At 41.6% G+C, this 23,458-nt stretch overlaps 1 protein-coding gene across 2 annotated transcripts in view; it reads right to left on the bottom strand.

Annotated features, from left to right (window-relative positions):
• The window catches only part of SNX6 (sorting nexin 6), a 63,626-nt gene that overhangs the window by 16,010 nt on the left and 24,158 nt on the right, over positions 1–23,458 (bottom strand). For both annotated transcript variants that reach the window (XM_053594692.1, XM_053594691.1), the window contains exons 5-9: positions 23,132–23,253; positions 20,122–20,245; positions 15,259–15,354; positions 11,146–11,251; positions 2,482–2,557 (exon numbers count right to left, since the gene is read on the bottom strand). In XM_053594692.1, the coding sequence (XP_053450667.1) occupies positions 2,482–2,557; positions 11,146–11,251; positions 15,259–15,354; positions 20,122–20,245; positions 23,132–23,253 (524 nt within the window). The remainder of the gene's footprint in view (positions 1–2,481; positions 2,558–11,145; positions 11,252–15,258; positions 15,355–20,121; positions 20,246–23,131; positions 23,254–23,458) is intronic.

Below are 23,458 nucleotides of genomic sequence, written 5' to 3'. Positions count from 1 at the left end.
ACAGGCGCTGAGCCTTTTCTTGGGAAGACAGGGTCTCACTCTCCTACCCTAGACTAGAGGTGCTGTGGTACAATCATAGCTCACTACAGCCCTGAATTCATGGCTCAGGCAATCCCTCTGCCTCAGTCTCTTGAGTAGTTGGAACTAAAGACATACACCACTATGCTTCGCTAATTTTTAAATTTTTTTTGTAGAGATGGGATCTCACTTTGTTGCCCAGGCAACTCTTGGCCTCAAGCAATCCTCCTGCCTTAGCCTCCCAAAGTGCTAGAATTACATGCACAATCCACTGCACCTGGCCTATTTTGATATTCTTCATCATTATGCTATATAATACTAAATAAAACATACACCTTCAAAATTATTAAAGAAATACAAACCAATCACCTTGAAAGAGCAAAGGCTGATTTAAAACACCAAAGCTGGAACAGTTCTTGAAGTTATTTGATAGTTTTGTTTTGCTTTGTTTTTGAGGCAGAGTCTCACTCTGTCACCCCCAGATGATACTGGCATCATCCTAGCTCACTATAACCTCAAACTCCTGGGCTTATGTGATCTCCCTGCATCAGGCTCTCACATACCTGGAAGTATTAGGCATGTACCATGAGCCCCAGTTAATTTTTCTACTTTTAGTAGGGATGGAATACACGGCTGGTATCATTGCTTGCAAAAAGTGTCTCGAAATGTTCTCTGTATGTTAATAAATAAAGTTTATATTTTTTACTCTTTTTTTAGAGACAGAGTCTCACTTTATTGCCCTCGGCAGAGTGTGCCATGGGGTCACAGCTCACAGTGACCTCCAACTCCTGGGCTTAGGCGATTTTCTAGCTTCAGCCTCCCTAGTAGCTGGAACTACAGGTGCCCGTCAGAACGTCCAGCTATTTTTTGTTGCAGTTTGGCTGGGGCTGGGTTTGAACCAGCCACCCTTGGTATATGGGGCCGGTGCACCATCCACTGAGCCACAGGCACCGCCCTTTATTTTTATCTTTTAATCTCTCTTTTCCATAAACTTTTTTTTTTTAAGAGACGAGGTCTCACTATGTTGCCCAGGCTGGAGTACAGTAGCTATTCACAGGCGTGATCCCTCTACTGATTGATCAGCATGGGAGTTTTGACCTGCTCCATTTCCGACCTGGGCCAGTTCACCCCTCCTTAGGCAACCTGGTGGCTCCCCACTCCCAGGAGGTCACCATATTGGCATAGTGCACTATAGCCCAGAACTCCTGGACTCAAGCCATCCTCCTGTCTCAGCCTCCTGAGTAGCTGGGACTGCAGGCGTGCGCCACCACATTCAGCATTTCCATGAACTTTCTGAAGTCCTCTTGTATACATTCTAATTCCCAAATGGTATTTTTTACTTGGAAGCTTTACTGAAACCTAAGAACAATCTGATATAAATTGTCTCTCCTCCTTTCTCTTATATACACACTAATCAGCCCATTTGCATCAAATAAAACATAGTAAATATTAAAATTATATATTTCAGTCCATTTTTATTCCTCATATTTAAATAATATAAGAGATAGCTGAGTGTTGTGGTCCTAGCTACTTGGGAGGTTGAGGCAGGAGTATCACTTGAGCCTAAGAGTTTGAGGTTGCTGTGAGCTATGACACCATAGTACTCTACTGAGGGCAGCAAAGTCAGACTCTGTCTCAAAACAAACAAACAAACAAACAAAAAAAAAAAAACAATCAGGCACGGTGGCTCACACCTATAATCCCAGCATTCTGGGAGGCCAAGGTGGGCAGATCAACTGAGCTCATGAGTTCGAGACCAGCCTGAGCTAGATAGAATGAGACCCCATCCTAAAAATAGCCAGAAGTTGTGGTGGGCGCCTGTAGTGCCAGCTACTTGGGAGGCTGAGGCAAGAGAATTGCTTGAACCCAAGAGTTAGAGGTTGCTGTGTGCTATTACACCAGGGCAGACTCTAACAGATATGACACAGTGAGACTCTGTCTCTAAATAAATAAATAAATAAATAATATGAGAGAAAGGGAGAAGGAAAATGGTGTCAAGCTAGGTTTATGACAATGCTCCTTGGGCGGCGCCTATGGCTCAGTGAGTAGGGCACCAGCCCCATATACTGAGGGTAGCGGGTTGAAACCCCGCCCCAGCCAAACTGCAACAAAAAAATAGCCAGGCATTGTAGCAGGTGCCTGTAGTCCCAGCTAATCGGTAGGCGGAGGCAAGAGAACTGTCTAAGCCCAAGAGGTGAAGGTTGCTGTGAGCTGTGACGCCACAGCACTCTACCGATGGTGATAAAGTGAGACTCTGTCTCTAAAAAAAAAAAGAAAATGCTCCTTATTACCAGTGTGTTTTGACAAAAATGTTACAAAATTTCTATTGGGGTAAGAAATGTGCACACCCAGGATGCCAACAGAAATTTTTCTCTGCTGTATTTATGTTTTTGTTTTTTTTTTTTCCGGGAAGAGAAGGGTAAGAAGGGCATATAAGGATCTATATTTAATTAGAATACTTACTTGCATATATCTGTAGAATCTTGAGTTCCTAGAGTATACAATGATGAACCAATTCTATTGTAATCATCTGCAGCACCTATGGAGAAATTTTTAATTATTTAATGTATTTTTTTTTTTTTTTTTTTGAGACAGAGCCTCAAGCTGTTGCCCTGGGTAGAGTGCCATAGCATCACAGCTCACAGCAACCTCCAAATCCTGGGCTTTAACAATTCTCTTGCCTCAGCCTCTCCAGTAGCTGGGACCACTGGCGCCTGCCACAACGCCTGGCTATTTTTTGGTTGTAGTTGTCACTGTTTGGCAGGCCTGGACTGGATTCAAACCTGCCAACTCTGGTGTATGTGGCTAGCACCGTAGCTGCTTCAGCTACAGGCGCCAAGCTGATTGAACGTATTTATTCATTGACTTAAAAATAATTACTTGGCCAGGCACAGTGACTCATGCCTATAATCCTGGCACTTTGGGAAACCAAGGTGGGAGTATTGCTGGAGGCTGGAGCAACACAGTAAGGTGCTGTCTCTACAAAAAAATTCATAAAATTAACCAGGTGTGGTGGCATAAGTCAGTATCTAAGCTACTTGGGAGAGTTAGGCAGGAGGATCTCTTGAGCCCAGTTTGAAGCTGGGGTGAATGATCAGCTATGATCATGTCACTGCATTCCAGCCCAAGCAACAGAGTAAGACAATCTCTTAAAAAATCTTCCCCCTCAAAGAGAAAAACCGTATGGCAATTATCTCCAAACAGTAGGACCTCCCCAGTTGACCAACTCCTTACATTGGCCACCTCAAGTTGACCTAATTTTCATAGACCAGACATATACCAGATGTATGTATCAGTACGGCAGGCCTAGTTCCTTATTTTAACTATCCCAGTAGGTTGACTAGTTTGGTACAGTCCATTGAGTGGTAAACTTACAGAGGTTCCTCAGTAGTTGTTAAAAAAAAAGTAACCAAATCCAACATTCATTTCTAATTCCAAAAAAGTAAAAATAATAATAATAAAGCCCACTAAACCTCTCAAAACTAGGAATGTAAGAAAAGTTCAACTGAATAAAAGACATCTAAGAGCTGGACAAACTGGCTCACATCTATATTCTAGCACTTTGGGAAGCCAAGGTGGGAGGATCATTTGTGGCTATGAGTTCGAGACCAGCCTGAGCAACATAGTGAGATTCCCATCTGTACAAAAACCCCAAAAAGTACAGTTATAATTTAATAAAAATTAAGAGGAAGTAATAAACTTAAAATAAAAACAAACACACAAATAAAACAAAAAAACCCAAAAATTAGCTGGGTGTGGTGGCATGTGCCTACAGTCCCGGTTCCATGGGAGGCTGAGGTAGGAAGATTGCTTGAGTCCAAGAATTTAGGTTGCAGTGAACTATCACAAAGCTACTGCACTCTAGCCTGGGCAACAGAACAAGACCTTGTCTTTAAAAAGGGGTAGAGGGAGGGCGGCGCCTGTGGCTCAGTCGGTAGGGCGCCGGCCCCACATGCTGAGGGTGGCGGGTTCTAACCCAGCCCCAGCTGAACTGCAAACCAAAAAATAGCCGGGCGTTGTGGCGGGCGCCTGTGGTCCCAGCTACTCGGGAGGCTGAGGCAAGAGAATCGCTTCAGCCCAGGAGTTGGAGGTTGCTGTGTGCTGTGTGATGCCATGGCGCTCTACCGAAGGCGATAAAGTGAGACTCTGTCTCTACAAAAAAAAAAAGAGGTAGAGGGGCATAGGAAAAACCTATACCTAACATTATAATTAATGGTTGAAGCGACCTGCTTTCTCCATAAGATAAGGAAGAAAGCAAACATCCTTTCCCTCACCACTTCCACTCAGCATTATACTAGAAGGCCTAGCTAGTGCAATGCAGCAAGGAAAAGAAATAAATGGCATCCAACTTATATAGGAAGAAGTACAGTTGTCCTCATTGGCAGATGTGATGTGATCATCTATGATAAATATAAAAAAATCCTAAGGAATCTACAAAATAGTTATTAGAACAAGTGAGTTTATTTAGCAAGGTTACATGATACAATATTGACATTAAAAAATACTTTGTGGGCGGAGCCTGTGGCTCAGTGGGTAGGGCACTGGCCCCATATACTGAGGGTGGCAGGTTTGAACCCAGTTCCGGCCAAACTCCGACAACAAAAAAAAATAGCCAGGCATTCGCCTGTAGTCCCAGCTACTTGGGAGGCTGAGGCAAGAGAATTGCCTAAGCCCAGGAGTTAGGAGTTGTAGGTTGCGGTGAGCTGTGACGCCACGGGACTCTACCTAGGGCGATAAAGTGAGACTCTATCTCTAAAAAAAAAAAAAAAAAAAAAAGCAGTGTAACCTGGCTTATTGTACCCTCAATGAATCCCCAACAATAAAAAAAAAGGGGGGGGGAGAAGAAAAATACACTTTATTTCTATAGATAGGAGAACTCCTTAGTTGACCACCTCCATAAGGTTACCTAATTTCACAGACCAGACACACACCACATGTACATATCAGCACAGTGGGCCTCATTCCTTATGCTGACTACCTCTGTATGTTGACCTCTTTGTTACAGTCCCTTGGATGGTCAACTTACTATATTAGCAAAGAACTAGAAATTTACATTTAAAAAATGTAACATTTAAAATAGCGTCGAAAAATACTTAGGGGCTGGGTGCCCATAGCTCAGTGGTCAGGGCGCTGGCCCCATTCTCTGGGGCTGGTAGGTTCGAATCTGCCCCAGGCCTGCTAAACAAAAACAAAAACAAACAAAAAAAAAAGACAGCCAGGTGTTTGGCATGAGTCCTACCTACTTGGGAGGCTGAGGCAAGAGGATCGCTTGAGCCCAAGAGTTTGAGGTTGCTGCTGTGAGCTAAAATGCTCAAGGGTGACCAAGTGAGACCAAGTGAGACTCTGTACTCCCTCCCCCCAAAAAAATACTTAGATGAATTTGACTTAATATGGAGATTAATATGACTATAAATATATAACATCTATACAATGGAAACTATAAAACACTGCTGAAAGAAATTAACAAAGACCTAGGGTCAGGCGCAGTGGCTCATGCCTGTAATTTGAACACTCTGGGAGGCCAAGGCAGGCAGACTGCTTGAGCTCAGGAGTTCGAGACCAGCCTGAGCAAGAACAAGACCTTGTCTCTAAAAAATAGCCAGGAGTTGTGGTGGGTGCCTGTAATCCCAGCTACTTGGGAGACTGAGGCAAGAGTATCACTTGAGCCCAAGAGTTTGAGGTTGCTGTGAGCTATGCCGCCATGGCACTCAACCCCAGGGCAATTGAGTAAGACTCTTATCTCCAAAAAAAAAAAAGAAGACCTAAATAAAAGGATATATACTATATTAACCTATCAGAAGAATCAATATTAAGATGTCAATTCTTCCCAAATGAATCTATAAATTATATACAATCCAAATCAAAATTCCAGTAGGCACTTTTGTAGAAAGTGACAAGCTGATTCTAAAATTCACGTGAAAATATAAAGACTCTACAGGAGCCAAAACTTTGATAAAGAAGAAAAAGTTAGAGGAGTTATGCAAGAACAAAATGCCACCATTAGTCACCAGGGAAACATAAATCAAAATTACACTAAGTTTCCACTACTGACCTATTAGAAGGGCTCAAATTTAAAAGACTGACTATCCTTGTGGGCAAGGATATGGAGTAATTAGAACTCTCATGCACTGCTCATGGGGATGCAAAATAGTACATGTACTGTCACTGGGGGTGGGGGAGGGGAAGTTTGTCAGTTTCTTAAAAAGTTAAATATATATTTACCACATGACCCAACCATTCTACTTCTAAATATTACCCAAGAGAAATGAAAATACATGTCTGTACAAAGAGTTATATATAGATGGCTCCTGTAAGTCTTATTTGTAATAGCCAAAGCTAGAAAAACCCAAATGTCCACCAACAGGTGAATGGATAAATAACTGTGGTATATCCATATAAGAGAATATTACTTATCAAAAGAATGAACTACTGATAACGCTACTTGGATGAATCTCACAATAGTTTTGTTGAGTTTCAAAGCCAATTTATATAAAATTGTAGAAAATACAAACTATAGTGATAGCAAACCTATCTGTACTTATGTGGGGACAGGTCCAGAGGAAGATATTACAAAGGGCCAAAAGTTTTGGGGGTTGATGAGTATGTTTATTACCTTGATTGTGATTAGGATTTCACACACGTCAAAACTTATCAAATTGTATAGTTTTATTATTGCAGCCTGTTAATATTAATTATACTTAATAATGCTGCTCAAAAAACATATTAGTTTGCTGGGCATGCGCCTGTAATCCTAGCACTATGGGAGGCCGCAGTAGGTGGATTGCCTGCGCTCACGGGTTCAAGACCAGCCTGAGCCAGAGTGAGACCCCATCTCTAAAAATAGCCAGTATTGTGGTGGGCGCCTGTAAGTCCCAATTACTTGGGAGGCTGAGGCAAGAGAATTGCTTAAGCCCAAGAGTTTGAGGTTTCTGTGAGCTGTGATGCCATGGCACTCTACCAAGGACAACAAAGTGAGACTCTGTCTCAACAACAACAACAACAAAACCAAAAAACAAACAAACGAAAAAAAACATTAGTTAATCTTGCACTTTGAACAGATTTTTCAGAGACATGATTTTGCAGCATCATGCACTGGCCATTTAGAAAATATTAGTTTTTTCTAATTATGCATTTCTACAAATGGTAACACACTTCAATATAGCATATATCTGTGTGTGTGTGTGTGTGTATTTATTTATTTATTTTAGAGTCTCACTTTGTTGCCCTAAGTAGAGTACCGTAGTGTCGTAGCTCACAGCAACCTCAAACTCTTGGGCTCAAGCAATCCTCTTGCCTCAGTTTTCATTTTTAGTAGAGACAGGGTCTCATTCTTGCTCAGGCTGTTCTCAAACTCCTGAGCTCAAGCAACCCACATGCCTTGGCCTCGCAGAGTGCTAGGATTATAGGCAATGAGCCACTGTACCCCTCCTTCAATATATCATATTTTTAAAAAATTACATTCAAGGCCAGGCACAGGGCTGGTCACGGAGGCTCACACCTGTAATTCTAGCACTCTGGGTGGCCAAGGCCAAGTGGATCACTTGAGCTCAGAAGTTTGAGACCAGCCTGAGCAAGAGTGAGGACCTGTCTCTAAAAATAGCTAGGCATTGTGGTGCGTCCCTATAGTCCCAGCTACTTTTTTTTTTTTTTTGGTTTTTGGCCGGGGCTGGGTTTGAACCCGCCACCTCTGGCATATGGGACTGGTGCCCTACTCCTTGAGCCACAGGCGCCGCCCAGTCCCAGCTACTTGTGAGGCTGAAACAAGAGGATTGCTTAAGCCCAAGTGTTTCGAAATTGCTGTGAGCACTCTACTGAGGGCAAAAAAACCGAAACTCTGTTCCAAAACAAAACATTACATTCGTTACTATCACCATCAGGATCACAGGTGTGATGAGCCCCTGTCCTCACCCTATCACCATCAGACAAGTCTTTAATTATTAGGAAGCAAGCTCGTGGTGACAGATACAAGCTTTCCAAAATTCTAATTACTGCTTTTTTTTTTTTTTTTTGGCCAGGGCTGGGTTTGAACCTGCCACCTCTGGCATATGGGGCTGGCGTCCTACTCCTCTGAGCCACAGGTACCACCCTCTTAATTACTGCTTTAAAACTTGAATTTTATCACTTGGAACATACACTTTCTTTGTTTTCCTTGAAGAGCCTCACTTACTCTTAAAAAAAAATCTGCCAAAAACTTGTATTTGAATAATCCTAGTTTGTGTGTCATTTTCTCAAAAGTGAAAGTAGAGTTCTATGAAAACAGCAGCTAGTAGGCTGGGCGCAGTGGCTTACGCCTGTAATCTCAGCATTTGGGAGACCGAGGTGGGTGGATTGCCTGAGCTCAGAGGTTTGAGACCAGGCTGAGCCAGGGCGAGACCCAGTCTTTAAAACACAGACGGGCGCGGGTGGCACCTGTGGCTCAGTCGGTAAGGCGCCGGCCCCATATACCGAGGGTGGCGGGTTCAAACCCGGCCCTGGCCGAACTGCAACAAAAAAATAGCCGGGTGTTGTGGTGGGCGCCTGTAATCCCAGCTACTGGGGAGGCTGAGGCAAGAGAATCACTTAGGCCCAGGAGTTGGAGGTTGCTGTGAGCTGTGTGATGCCATGGCATTCTACCGAGGGCCATAAAGTGAAACTCTGTCTCTACAAAAAAAAAAAAAAAAAAATAGACGGGCACGAATATTTTATGAGGAGGAACCCCCGGGCAATTGAAGCAGCTTCAAAAATACACTACTGGGACCTGATCAAACTAAAAAGCTTCTGCACAGCCAAGAACACAGTAAGTAAAGCAAGCAGACAGCCCTCAGAATGGGAGAAGATACTTGCAGGCTATTCTCCGACAAAGATTTAATAACCAGAATCCACAGAGAACTCAAACATATTAGCAAGAAAAGAACAAGTGATCCCATCTCAGGCTGGGCAAGCGACTTCTTCTTCTCTGAAGAAGACAGGCACGTGGCCTACAGACATATGAAAAAATGCTCATCATCCTTAATCATCAGAGAAATGTAAATCAAAACTACTTTGAGATATCATCTAATTCCAGTAAGATTAGCCCATATCACAAAATCCCAAGACCAGAGATGTTGGTGTGGATGTGGAGAAAAGGGAACACTTCTACACTGCTGGTGGGAATGCAAATTAATACGTTCCTTTTGGAAAAATGTTTGGAGAACACTTAGAGATCTAAAAATAGACCTGCCATTCAATCCTGTAATTCCTCTACTAGGTATATACCCAGAAGACCAAAAATCACATTATAACAAAGATATTTGTACCAGAATGTTTATTGCAGCCCAATTCATAATTGCTAAGTCATGGAAAAAGCCCAAGTGCCCATCAATCCACGAACGGATTAATAAATTGTGGTACATGTACACCATGGAATATTATGTAGCCTTAAAGAAAGATGGAGACTTTACCTCTTTCATGTTTACATGGATGGAGATGGAATATATTCTTCTCAGTAAAGTATCTCAAGAATGGAAGAAAAAGTATCCAATGTACTCAGCTCTACTATGAAACTAATTTATGGCTTTCACATGAAAGCTATAACCCAGTTATAACCTAAGAATATGGGGAGGGGAGAGAGGGAGGGAAGGAGGGAGAAGACAGAGGGAGGGTGATTGGAGGGATTACACCTATGGCGCATCTTACAAGGATACATGTGAAACTTACTAAATGTAGAATATAAATGTCTTAACACAATAACTAAGAAAATGCCAGGAAGGCTATGTTAATCAGTGTCATGAAAATATGTAAAATGGTATATAAAACCAGTGTATGGTGCCCCATGATTGCACTAATATACGCAGCTATGATTTAATAATAAATAAATAAAAAAATAGCCGGGTATTGTGGCGGGCACCTGTAGTCCCAGCTACTTGGGAGGCTGAGGCAAGAGGATCGATCAATTGAACCCAAGAGTTTAAGGTTTCTGTGAGCTAAGACACCATGGCATTCTACAAAAGGGGACCAAGTGAGACTCTGTCTCCAATAAAAAAAAAAAAAGGAAAACAGATGCTAGTTTAGTCACAACTCAATCACTAAAATGTGCAGCCACTTCCCCACTTCATCTCTCAAAATATTAAAAAAATGTGTACTCGAGGGTAGAGATTACCATTAATTTTTATTGCTTCCTCAAGGATATTCTTTCCTTTTTTTTTTTTTTTTTTTTAAGAGACAGAGTCTCACTTTATCACCCTTGGTAGAGTGTTGTGGCATCACAGCTCCCAGCAACCTCCAACTACTGGGCTTAGGCGATTCTCTTACCTCAGCTTCCCAAGTAGCTGGGACTACAGGCACCCACCCCAACGCCCGGCTGTTTTGTGGTTATTGCAGTTTGGCTGGTCTGTGTTCGAATCTGCCACTCTCGGTATATGAGGCCGGCGCCCTACTCACTGAGCCACAGGTGCCACCCCCTCAAGGATATTCTTGAGTGACAGTCACATGACAATGAAGAATGTAGACTTTATTACATTGCCTTGACCTGTACTAAGACACCAACAGTTTTTGTTTTGAGAGAGGGTCTTGCTATGCTGTCTGGGCTAGAATGCAGTGGTATCATCTTAGCTCATAGCAACCTCCAACTCCTGAGCTCAAGAAATCCTCTTGTCTCAGCCTCCTGAGTAGCTGGGACAATAGGTATGCACCACCACACCTAACTAATTTTTGGTATTTTTTGTCAAGACCAGGTCATGCTATGTTGCTCAGGCTGATCTCAAACTCTTAGCTCAAGCAATCCTTCTGCCTCAGCCTCCCAAAGCATTAGGATTACAGGTGTGAGCCACCATACCCAGCCAGCACCAGCAATTTCAGCCATTACTTCTTTCTTTTTTTTTTTTTTTTATGAAGAGTTTTTTTTTTTTTGCAGTTGTTTTTTTTTTTTTTTTGGCTGGGGCTGGGTTTGAACCCACCACCTCCGGCATATGGGGTCGGCACCCTACACCTTTGAGCCACAGGCACCGCCCTTAGCCATTACTTCTTTTTCATCATGAATGTACATGTTAACACTGGTGAAAATGGCAAAAAGCTGCATAGTATTATGACCTTTTCAAACCATAAATATCAACTTTGTAATTATTCCATTAAAAAAAAAAAAAGTAAGCTTTAGCCACAGAGAAATCTTACTTTTGTGGGATCTTGTCATCCTATCAGATTTAGCAGATGCATCCTTAACTCGGTTATGATATTCTAAAAGGAATGTTCGTTCGTGCTCAAAGAAATCATCTACATCCTATAAGAGCAAAAGAAAAAAAATGAACTTTTTTACTTATTTGCTTTAGTTTAACATGTAAATCACTTTGTTTTGTTATAAATATAAAAGATCATCAGAAAGATAACACAGCTATCCTCCAATAATCAGATGGTACGTTGATTTCACCAAGATGTTAACAGACAAGCATTTCTATCTATTAAGAACGCTTCTTTTGGAAAAAAAAAAATAATAATAATAATAAAGAAGAAACAAAAAAACAAAAAAAAAAGAACGCTTCTTTTGGGCAGCGCCTGTGGCTCACTTAGTAGGGCGCCGGCCCCATATACCGAGGGTGGCGGGTTCAAACCCAGCCCCAGCCAAACTGCAACAACAACAACAACAAAATAGCCGGGTGTTGTGGCAGGTGCCTGTAGTCCCAGCTACTTGGGAGGCTGAGGCAAGAGAATCGTCTAAGCCCAAAAGCTGGAGGTTGTTGTGAGCTGTGATACCACAGCACTCTATTCAGGGCGACAGTTTGAGTCTCTGTCTCAAGAGACAGAGTCTCGGGCGGCGCCTGTGGCTCAGTGAGTAGGGCGCCGGCCCCATATGCCGAGGGTGGCGGGTTCAAACCCAGCCCCGGCCAAACTGCAACAAAAAAATAGCCGGGTGTTGTGGCGGGCGCCTGTGGTCCCAGCTGCTTGGGAGGCTGAGGCAGGAGAATCGCGTAAGCCCAAAAGTTAGAGGTTGCTGTGAGCCGTGTGACGCCACAGCACTCTACCAGAGGGCGGTACAGTGAGACTCTGTCTCTACAAAAAAAAAAAAAGAGAGACAAGAGTCTCACTTTGTCACCCTCAGTCTCTGTCTCAAGAGAGAGTCTTATTTTGTTGCCCTCGGTAGAGTACTGCGGTATCACAGCTCACAGCAACCTCCAACTCAGCCTCATGCAATCCTCTTGTCTCAGTTTTTCTATGTTTAATAGAGATGGGGGTCTCACTTTTTGCTGAGGCTGGTCTTGAACTTGTGAGCTCAAGCAATCCACCCACCTCAGCCTCCCAAAGTGCTAGGATTACAGGCATGAGACTCCGTACCTGGCCTATTAGGAACTCTTTTTTTTTTTTTTTTTGAGACAGAGCCTCAAGCTGTCGCCCTGGGTAGAGTGCTGTGGCATCACAGCTCACAGCAACCTCTAACTCCTAGGCTCAAGTGATTCTCCTGCCTCCACCTCCCAAGTAGCTGGGACCACAGGCGCCTGCCAAAACACCCGGCTATTATTTTTGTTGTTGCAGCGTCATTGTTGTTTGGTGGGCCTGGGCTGGATTCGAACCCCTGGCGCCAGCTCAGGTATATGTGGCTGGCGCCTTATCCACTTGAGCCACAGGTGCTGAGCCTACTAGGAACTCTTCTATGGTTTAATAGCTGAAGGCTTAGAGCTCCCCATATAGTTAATGTTCATGTTATGCTCTGAAATATGTTCCTACTTATGCTCTGCTACTACAATCCCGCTTTCAAAAAAATACATTACTACCAGCAGGAATGATCGATTGCTTTTTGAGAAAAAAAATTCTGATAGAGAGAATAATTTATTTTTCTTGGTCTATTATGTGTACTCCATGGGCCATTCCTGAATGCTGCCTGTCCTTAGGTTTTAGGCCCCTCCCTGACTGCTCTGGAGAATCCTGACAAACCAGCTGAGAGCTAGAACAAGGCCAGATATACATTAAAAATAAAAATTATTTGCCTTTATCAATGTTGGGACTAAAAAAAAGAATAAACAGTACTTTTTTTCCTTTTAAACTAGTAACAGGGCAGCACCTGTGGCTCAGTGGGTAGGGCGCTGGCCCCAATACTGAGGGTGGCGGGTTTGAACCCAGCCCTGGCCAAACTGCAACAAAAAATAGCCGGGCATTGTGGCAGGCACCTGTAGTCCCAGCTACTCGGGAGGCTGAGGCAAGAGAACTGGCTAAGCCCAAGAGCTGAAGGTTACTGTGAACTGTGACACCACGGCACTCTTTGTCAAGGGAGACTCTGTCTCTAAAAAAAATTAAAATAAAATAAAATAAACTAGTAACAATCCATTGAAAAAGCATCAGGTGACATGATGTAACTGGAACAAGAGAACACCAGCAAGAGTTAGTACTGACAAAATGTCATTTAAATTTTGTAAGTATATGTACGTCTTCTTAACTGTAAATATGGGAATAAAACTATCTAACTTGCAGGACTGTTATGAAGATTAAGTAACAAATTGTGGGCTACCGATCGATGAACCCATTATAAATGTTTGAACATGTTATCACTTTATTGATAGATTGAGACAGAGTCTCACTCTTGTCCTGTAGAGTGGCATGAGCTCACAACAACCTCAAACTCTTGGGCTCAAGCAATCCCCTTGTCCCAACCTCCTAAGTAAATGGGACCATGCCTGGATAATTTTTCTGTCTTTAGTAGAGATGGGGTCTCCCTCTTGCTCAGGCTGCTCAGGATTGCCTCAACCTCCCAGGTATGAGCCACTGCACTCGGCTAAAACTGTTATTACTTTATGGGGAACATTTTCTCTTGAGGCCATGTGCTCTGGGCTGGTCACACATACTTGGTTTAGAATAAACTTCTTTACATTCTTCTTTTTATTTTTTTGGCTTTTCCATAAATAAAATTGATAAATTCTTTTTTTTTTTTTTTTTTGAGACAGAGTCTCAAGCTCTCGCCCTGGTTAGAGTGCTGTGGCATCATGGCTACAGCAACCTCCAACTCCTGAGCTCAAGAGATTCTCCTGCCTCTGCCTCCCAAGTAGCTGAGACTACAGGCGCACGCCACAATGCCCGGCTATTTTTTGGTTGCAGCCGTCATTGTTGTTTGGCGGGCCCAGTTTGGATTCGAACCCGCCAGCTCAGGTGTATGTGGCTAGTGCCTTGGCCGCTTGAGCCATAGACACCAAGCCAATTTTTTTTTTAAATTATTACTTTACTAATAAAATTATCAAAGTCACAATTGACTTGGTGGTTTACATTTAACAGCTAAGAAAAATGCTTAATATTAATGCATAAGCAACATCAAAATGGAAGTGAACTGAGTCCCTATGGTGAAGCAGCCACAGCACAGCACATGCATTGCCAACCTATCGACTGACTTGTCTCTGAAAAAATCAGCCTATGAATCAAATAAATAGTACCCTAAAGTTTTACTACAGATGTATCTATAAAAGCAGGCAATGATAACAAAACAACACTCTTTATCTTGTTGTTTGCTTAACAATGTAATATTAACTTTTTTTCATGTTAAAGGTAAGTCTTCAATAAATCAATTCTACCATTTTTAGAACATTAAGTTTTAAGTATTATTTAGGTAAATAAATAATTGCCTTTCTAAGCTTTTCCACACATATTATCGCATTCAATCTTATCTTTCCAACAATCCTGTGAGCTAGATAGTATTAACCCCATTTTTAAAATGGAAAAACTGAGGTTGAGAAAAACAAAGTGATTTTTTCCAAGGACATGTAGCTACCTTGAGACAATACCAAACCTTAACTGAAATCTTCTAACTCCAAATCTGGAGTCTGCCCCTCATATTTGCAAGGCAAACAAGGGAAGAGATGGTGGCAAACAGAGGCAGCTGTTGCACATAGGAGGACTGCACATCCTACACGCTGATGATCTGTCCTGTCTTTTCTACCCAGTTACACCATGGTTCCCTGCCCCCAACGTGTTACACAAATGGCATAAACTCAGGGAAGATGTCTACACAGGATTTGAAAGGCTTGGGAGTTGGGTAGGGAACTGGTTCTAGGTACTTGGAACATAACAGTTTGGAGGGATTGGGCATGGGTTTCAGGTGAGCAAATACCCACAAACTATAAACTTCTCACCCCTCGGAGGAGTTGTCTAGAGAGAGGAACCCAGGGCAAGAGGCATAGTTTCCCATGGGCTAAGGATTCTACTGTTTAAACTTCTCTTTTACTCTAATTCTGCACAAAAATCTCAATTTATTTCCTTTTTAAAAGTAGTAAATTCTCAACTAATACCACTGTTAATTGCATGAAATCTTACCTTTACTCCTGAAACAATCACTCCATCTGCTGATTTAACCATGTTTTTAAAAAAATCTTCAAGCTTTTCTTTTTTATTTTTTCCTCGCACACTCAACTGAAAGAAAAATAATTTAAGTTAGCTTTTTTTTTTTTTTAGTTACAAATGGAAAGTACTGCCTCCTTTGGTATTTAAATGGCAGTCAAACTCAAAAGGATCCCAGTTTTTGGACCCAGCTTATGCTCGTAATCCCAGCACTCTGGGAGCCTGAGGCGGGAAGACTTCTTGAGGCCAGGAGTTTCAGACCAGCCACAGCAAGAGAGAGATCCCACCTCTACTAAAAACAGAAAAAATTAGCCAGGTATGGTGGTAGATCCCAGATACTCAGGAGGCTGAGGCAGGAGAATTGATTGAGCCCAGGAGTTTGAGGTTGAGTGCAGGTTAGAATGCAGTGAGCTATGATGATACCATTGCATTCTAATCCTAGCCTGGGCAACAGACCAAGACTCCGTCTGAAAAAGAAAAAAAAAGGCCCAGTTTTTAAATATAATGTAAGTGGCAATTTTATCATGTGTATCAATGATTTTCTAACTCTAGGACATAAAAGAGGTATTTAGTAACAATAAATTGACTCTCTCATCCCATCTAATCCCTTTATCTCTTGCCATGCCTGCAATGCCCACCTTTATGTAAATGACTCACCCATCTCCATCATTACCTGTTACCTTCTGAATGTATGTGTTCTCCAGAATTCTAATGTTGAAACCTAACCCTGAAGGTGATGGTATTAAGAGATGAGGCCTAACCTGGGCATGATGGCTCATGCCTATAGTCTCAGCTACTCAGGAGGCTGAGATGGGAGGATCACCTGGGGCCAAGAGTTCATGTCTGCAGTGCAGTATGATTATGCCTGTGAATAACCACTGCACTCCAGCCTGATCAAAAGAGAGAGACCCTGTCTCTCAAAAAAGAAAAGGGTGGGCTGGGTGTGGTGGCTCTTACCTGTAATCCTAGCACTCTAGGAGGCGGAGGCAGGTGGATTGCTTCAGCTCACAAGTTGGAGACCAGCATGAGCAAAAAGCGAGACCTTGTCTTTACTAAAAATATTAAAACTGAGTCAAGAGGATCACCTGAACCCAGGAGTTGAAGGTTGCTGTGAGTTATGACACCACAGCACTCAAACCAGGGCAACAGCTTGAGACTTTGTCTTAAAAAAAAAGAAAAAAAACAATAGAAAAGAGGCTTGGCACCTGTAGCTCAAGCAGATAAGGCACCAGCCACATACTGGAGCTGGCGGGTTTGAATCAAGCCCGGGCCCACCAAAACAACAATGACAACTACAATCAAAAACTAGCTGGGCATTGTGGTGAGCACCTGTAATCCCAGCTACTTGGGAGGCTGAGACAAGAGAATTGCTTAAGCCCAAGAGTTGGAGGTTGTGACGCCATGGCACTCTACCCAGGGCGACAGCTTGAGACTATCTCAAAAAAAAAAAAAAAAAAAAAGGGTAGGACCTTTGGGGAGGTCATTAGGTCATACAGTGGTGACTTCATAAATGTGATTAGTAGCCTGGAGTGGTGGTTCATTTGAGAAGGATCACTCGAGGCCAAGAGTTTGAGACCAGCCTGAGCAACAAAGCAAAACTTTAGTTTCTAAAAAAGTTAAAATAAAAAAATTAGCCAGGGGTGCTGGTGTGCACATGTAGTCCTAGCTGTTCAGAAGGATAAGGGCAGGAGGATCATTTGAGCCCAGGAATTTGAGGTGACAGTGAGCTATGATCATGGCACTGCACTCCAGCCTGGGCGATAGAACAAGACCCAGTCAAAAAAATTATTTTTAAATTAAAAAAAGGCCAGGCATGGTGGCTCATGCCTGGAGTTTGAAACCAGCTTGAGCAATATAGCAAGACCCCCCACTTCTACAAAAAACTAGACAGGTCAGCCAGGAATGGTAGTGTGCTCCTGTATTTCCAGCTACTTGGGAGGATGAGTTGGGAGGATGGCTTGAGGGCCAAGAATTTGCAGTTGTGGTAAGGTATGATAACACCATTGTACTCCAGGCCAGGTGGCAGAGCAATACCCTGTCTCCAAAAAAAAAAAAAAAAAGGTGGGGGTGTGGATTAGTCCGTTTATAAAAGAGGTCCAAGGGAGCTTATTATCTCCTACTTTCCTCCTCTGCCAACTGAGGAAGGGATAAGAAGATACCACTTATGAAGTAGCAGCAGACCCTCATAAGACACCCAAACTTTCACATGATCTTTTGAGGCTTTTTCCAAAACACCATGTGCTGATACTAAAAGCCCTATTATAATGCATCATCATCTTTATCTCCACTAAGCATATGTTTGTTTGTTCGGAAGAACCCTAAATAGATCTACTTTATTGGGAGAAAATTTAAGAAATCCTAAGATATCTGAAAGCTATTTATAAAACTGATTTAAACATTTAATAACCTTTTATTTACTAAAATAAACAAATATTTATTTTACATCCAATTGCTAGGCATTGCTCTAAGATAGTGAAAATAACAATGGTAAAAAGTTAAAGTATTACTCTCACAGACCTTACATTTTAGAGGAGAGAGATAGATAAGAAATATGTAAACTAAATTTTTTTTTTTGCAGTTTTTAGCCGGGGCTGGATTTTAACCCGCCACCTCTGGCATGTGCGGCCAGCACCCTACTCCTTTGAGCCATAGGCACTGCCCCTACAAACTAATTTTTAAAATATAGATATTTAACTTCAGTAAATATCCCTTAGTACCAAGGGCTATGACAGTGGGATAGAATACTTGGAGAGTGAGGCTACTCTAGCTCTAGTGACCCAGCTTGATGGATTTTACTACGTCTCACTGCTTATTTATGCTGCTCTACCAACCTACTACTAAGGTTACATATCACTGTGAAAGTACCTGTGATTTGGGTGACGCCTATAGCTCAGTAGGTAGTGCACCAGCCACATACATTGAGGCTAGCTAAAACAACAATGATAACTGCCAACAAAAAAGTAGCCAGGCGTTGTGGTAAGCGCCTATAGTCCCAGCTACTCGGGAGGTTGAGGCAAGAGAATCTCTTGAGCCCAAGAGTCTAAGATTGCTGTGAGCTACGATGCCACAGCACTCTACCTAGGGTGATAGCTTGAGATTCTGTTTCAAAAAAAAAAAAGAAAGTACCTGTGATTAAAAAGTGCTGTATTTCCATGACCTTGAGTTACTTCATACCCTTTTATTTAAAAAATTGTGTCTAAGCTCTGTTGTCAAAGGAAGAAAAAAAAACTGCGTCCTCTCTATTAAGACTGAAGGATCATTAATCAATATATCTACTAAAACTAAACCAGAAAAGTAAATTTATATACATCAAATTCTTTTTTTTTTTTTTTTTGAGTCAGAATCTCACTTTGTTGCCCCCAGTAGAGTGCCCTGGTGTCACAGCAACCTCTAACTCTCAGGTTCAAGCAATTCTCTTGCCTCAGCCTCCCAACTAGCTGGGACTACAGGCGCCCACCATAACGCCCGGCTATTTTTAGAGATGGGGGTCACACTCTAGCTCAAGCTGGTCTTTAACTCGTGAATTTCAGCAATCTGCCCACCTCAGTCTCCCAAAGTGCAGGGATTACAGGTACCTGGCCTGCACCAAATTCTTTTTTTTTTTTTTTTGCAGTTTTTGGCCGGGGCTGGGTTTGAACCCACGACCTCCGGCATATGGGGCTGGCGCCTTACTCCTTTGAGCCACAGGCACTGCCCCTGCACCAAATTCTTGTTCCTGATGTTAACTTGTAAGTAGGGATTATGCTATAACTGTTTTCTGCTAACATAGTTTGTCATCCAAATATGGGTCCCAAGAACTGTATCAGCTATCCATTAAAAAAAATCTTTGCTGGCTCGGCACCCGTAGCACAATGGTTACAGGGCTGGCCATGTACACCGAGAATGGAGGGTTCAAACTAAACAATGCTGAGGGCCACCTAAACAACAACTGCAACAAAAAAATAGCCGGGCATTATGGCAGGCACCTGTAGTCCCAGCTAGTTGGGAGGCTGAGGCAAGGGAATCGCTTAAGCCCAGGAGTCTGAGGTTGCTGTGAGCTGTGATGCCATAGTGAGGGCGACATAGTGAGACTGTCTCAAAAAAAAAAAAAAAAAATCTTTGCCAGCACTACGAATGAAGAATTTTAAAGCTCATACTTCAATCTCTGTGTGACTGTAAATAAGTATGTAGGAAGGAAGGGAGGAAAATTAGGAGCAATCAGTACTAAAGGTCAGTTAAACAAATGTAGAGCCAATGATTTGCCCTAAGTAATCAGGAATTTTTTTAGGTTAAGCACCTCTCTAGCATTCTTCCATAAGGCTTCAGAAGACTCCAAACTCAAACCTAAGAAACATTAATCAGGACGGCGCCTGTGGCTCAGTGAGTAGAGCACCAGCCCCATATACTGAGGGTGGTGGGTTCGAACCCGGCCCCGGCCAAACTGCAACAAAAAGTAGCCGGGCGTTCTGGCGAGTGCCTGTAGTCCCAGCTACTGGGGAGGCCTATCACCTAAGCCCAAGAGTTGGAGGTTGCTGTGAGCTGTGATACCACAGCACTCTACTGAGGGCGACAAAGTGAGACACTGTCTCAAAAAAGAAACATTAATCAATTTGATAAATCCTATGTCCTGAGAAGTTCACAATTAAGGATGAAAAAAATCAACATCCCAAGAAGTAACACGATTTACCATTATTCCAAAAATTAATCTACTCAAGTTTAACTGAATAATGCATTATTACTGAAAAAGTGTCACTTTAAACTGCCTTGAAAAACATGAACATTAAGCCTTTTCTAACTACTCCCTGCCTTTTACAATATCTCTAAAATGAAACACTGATCACTATTTTAATCAATACTCACATCTTGATTATATTCCAAGAAGACATGGAAATTTAAATCTTTTCTCAAAATAGGATGTGCTGCCACTCGACATAGGAACACTTCATGCATTGCAACTGTCTTCTTGAATATTGCCAAATATTCACTAGAAACAATACACAAAATTAAAGGTAAAAAATTCCATCAACTATAAAGTCATCTGCAACAAATTTTTTTTTAGCAAATATACTTTGGATTATTCCAAATGCAAAATTAGAGATAAAAAGATATAATTCATGTAAACAAAGGTTTTAGTTGAACTATTAATGAAATATATAAAACTCAACTCTGAAAAAAGACCTCATGCCAGTTAATAAGATTTACTGTATCTAAATGTTAATATTTTTAAGTTCTGTAAACTTTTCTTACTATGCGAGTTGATGTTAAAGGTTACTAAAGGGGTGTTCGCTTTTAGCTCCAGAGTAAGTATACTACAAATTATTTGATAGAACCTTAATATTCAATTACTACATAATTACTGCTTGTAAACACCTTACTACAAAAAAAATATTTAAAGCCATAACTCAGTAAAAATATTTTCAATGTTAATAATTGCTTCCGTCTAATTGCTCCCAAAACACACAAGAAACCCACTCTGAAGAGATTGATTTTTGCCACTGACCTGAAGAAATGTGTTTAAGATATTTTACTACAATCTTTAAATCACAGTAACCATATAGTAGCACATGTACACATCAGTTTAAAAAAAAAACACTCAAGGAAAAGACTTGATATTCTTGCTTCAACTATGTGCAAGAAGGATAAGTTTTACATACCAGCAAACCAGCAGGACCAATGTTGGGAGAAGTTTGATCTCAGTGAGGGTAGTCATTCAGTGAAGACAAAAAAGAAGGATGCAGAGGATGGAGGTAGCAGTAGAATAAACCCAAGGTTCTCTGTTATCCAACCCCTAACCAGACCACAAAAGAATCATGATCAGGGCCACTGGAAAATCATAGATTCTTCAATATTTATGTGTTCTGCTAATTTCCAGTTTTCAGTCTTAAAAACTTTTGAGTATGTATGTCTGCTATTAGACTACTGCTTATACTCAGAACTGACAAAATTCTTAAAATACCTGTCACCATATACTTTGACAAAGGAGACCTGCTTATCTAATTTATCTTTTCAAGTGTTTAGTATTCTGAAGAGGAGTCTACAGCAGTGTGAATATACGTTGGAAAACTAAGTGAAAGAAAAGGAAATGTATGAAGGGAAGAAATGACCAGAAAAAGAGTGATGGAGGTGATGATAATGCAAGGAAAATTATTTCCTTGTACAAGTTTCAAAATATACAGAAACAACACATAGCAAATCCAAATTTACTTCAATTGTTTAGTAAAAGGGTAAAGATTCTGTATTTTTAGCAAATATGCTAAAAGGAAATACAGGTTGAGTATCCCCAATCTGAAAATCCAAAATGTTCCAAAATCTGAATTTTAAGCACCAAATATGATACTCAAAGGAAACGCTCATTAGATCATTCTGGATTTCAAATTTTTGGATTAGGGATATTCAGTTGGTACAATGCAAATATTCTGACTACTCCTAAAAAGCTGAAATCTGAAATACACATTCCCAAGCATTTTGGATTAGGAATCTCAACCTGTATGTAACTTCCTCCTTTTCTTTTTTCTGCCTATGGCTTCTGGCCAAAAGGAAAAGAATATGGGAGCAAAGTAACTGCAGAATAGTTAAAAGCCATTTTTCATTAGAACTATTAGTTTCACATATACTTATAAGAAGTGTATTAAACCCCTGGAAAAACTGTGATAATTTATACTGTATACACACACTTACTAAATTAAAAAAAATTTTTTTTAGAGACAGGGTCTTACTTTGTCACCCTTGGTAGAGTGCTGTGGCTTCACAGCTCATAGCAACCTCCAGTTCTTGGGCTTAGGCAATTCTCCTGCCTCAGCCTCCCAAGTAGCTGGGACTACAGGCATCCGCTACAATGTCCAGCTATTTTTTGTTGCAGTCCGGCTGGGGCTGGGTTCGAACCCACTACCCTTGGTATATGGGGCCGGTGCCCTACTCACTGAGCCATAGGCGCTGCCCCTACACAAACTTACTTTTTTTTTTTCTTTTAGAGACAGAGTCTCAACTTTGTCACTCTCGGTGGAGTGCCGTGGCGTCACAGCTCATAGCAACCTCCAGCTCTTGGGCTCAGGTGATTCTCTTGCCTCAGCCTCCCAAGTAGCTGGGACTACAGGCGCCCGCCACAACACCCGGCTATTTTTGTTGTTGTTGCAGTTTGGCCGGGGCCAGGTTCAAACCTACCACCCTCGGTATATGGGGCCAGCGCCCTACTCACTGAACCACAGGCGCCACCCCCTATACACACTTTTTAAAGGAAACAATGTATGCAAGGGATTGCTCAGCACATTTTTCCTATAAGAAATAGATGTTTTAGTAGTATGTACATGTTGATAACAAGTGAACTAGGTTACTTGTAAATTAAAAAAAAAAATTTACATTCTATTTTTAAAAATAATGTTCCAGGGCGGCACCTGTGGCTCAGCGGGTAGGGCGCCGGTCCCATATGCCGGAGGTGGTGGGTTCAAACCCAGCCCCGGCCAAATTAAAAAAAAATAAAAAAATAAAAAGAAAAATCATGTTCCATTTCTAACTTTTTTTTTGCAGTTTTTGGCTGGGGCTGGGTTTGAACCTGCCACCTCTGGTATATGGGGCCAGCGCCCTAGTCCTTTGAGCCACAGGCACTGCCCTCCATTTCTATTTTTTTTTATAAGCTTTTTTAAAATAAGCTTTAAACCCTGTTTTACAAGGGAGATAATTATTCTATAATTTTCCTGTAGGCTCTGATCATGATCATTAACACTGGTTGTGTGACATAAACCTGTATCTTCCAGAAAGGGTCCCTATGGTAAAACGATTAAAATGATGGGATATCAGAGAGCACAAAAAAAAAAAAAAAAAAAGCATTAAAATAGTACAATTAACAAAAGCAACAACAAAAAAAATCACGTACGCTTCCAGTTCCTGCTTCATCTTTGTGAATTCTTCTTTTGTCATCGATCCTTCTCCTTCTCCAAGCTTCTGTAGTTTTTCCCTTGAAGCATCAAAATCAGGTCTTGGTGGTGCTGGTGGGATCTATAACAGAACCAAATAATTAATTTTAAGGGATTATTTGATTTCCTGAAGCACTGTATTACTGTCACCATAAAAAACTGTGTCTGGGAAAGCTAAAAGTATCCTGAATGAGCTGAGCACCCAGAACACCCAAATTCTGAGTAGAGAACTTGACTAGTTCTAAAAATTAAGGTCCTTTCACACCAAAGAAGAAATACAGCACAGC

Source organism: Nycticebus coucang, chromosome 6 (assembly GCF_027406575.1).
Source record: "Nycticebus coucang isolate mNycCou1 chromosome 6, mNycCou1.pri, whole genome shotgun sequence".
Taxonomy (NCBI): Eukaryota; Metazoa; Chordata; class Mammalia; order Primates; family Lorisidae; genus Nycticebus; species Nycticebus coucang.
Note: the sequence above shows the minus strand (reverse complement) of the source record. Positions and strands in the feature narration are given on the sequence as shown.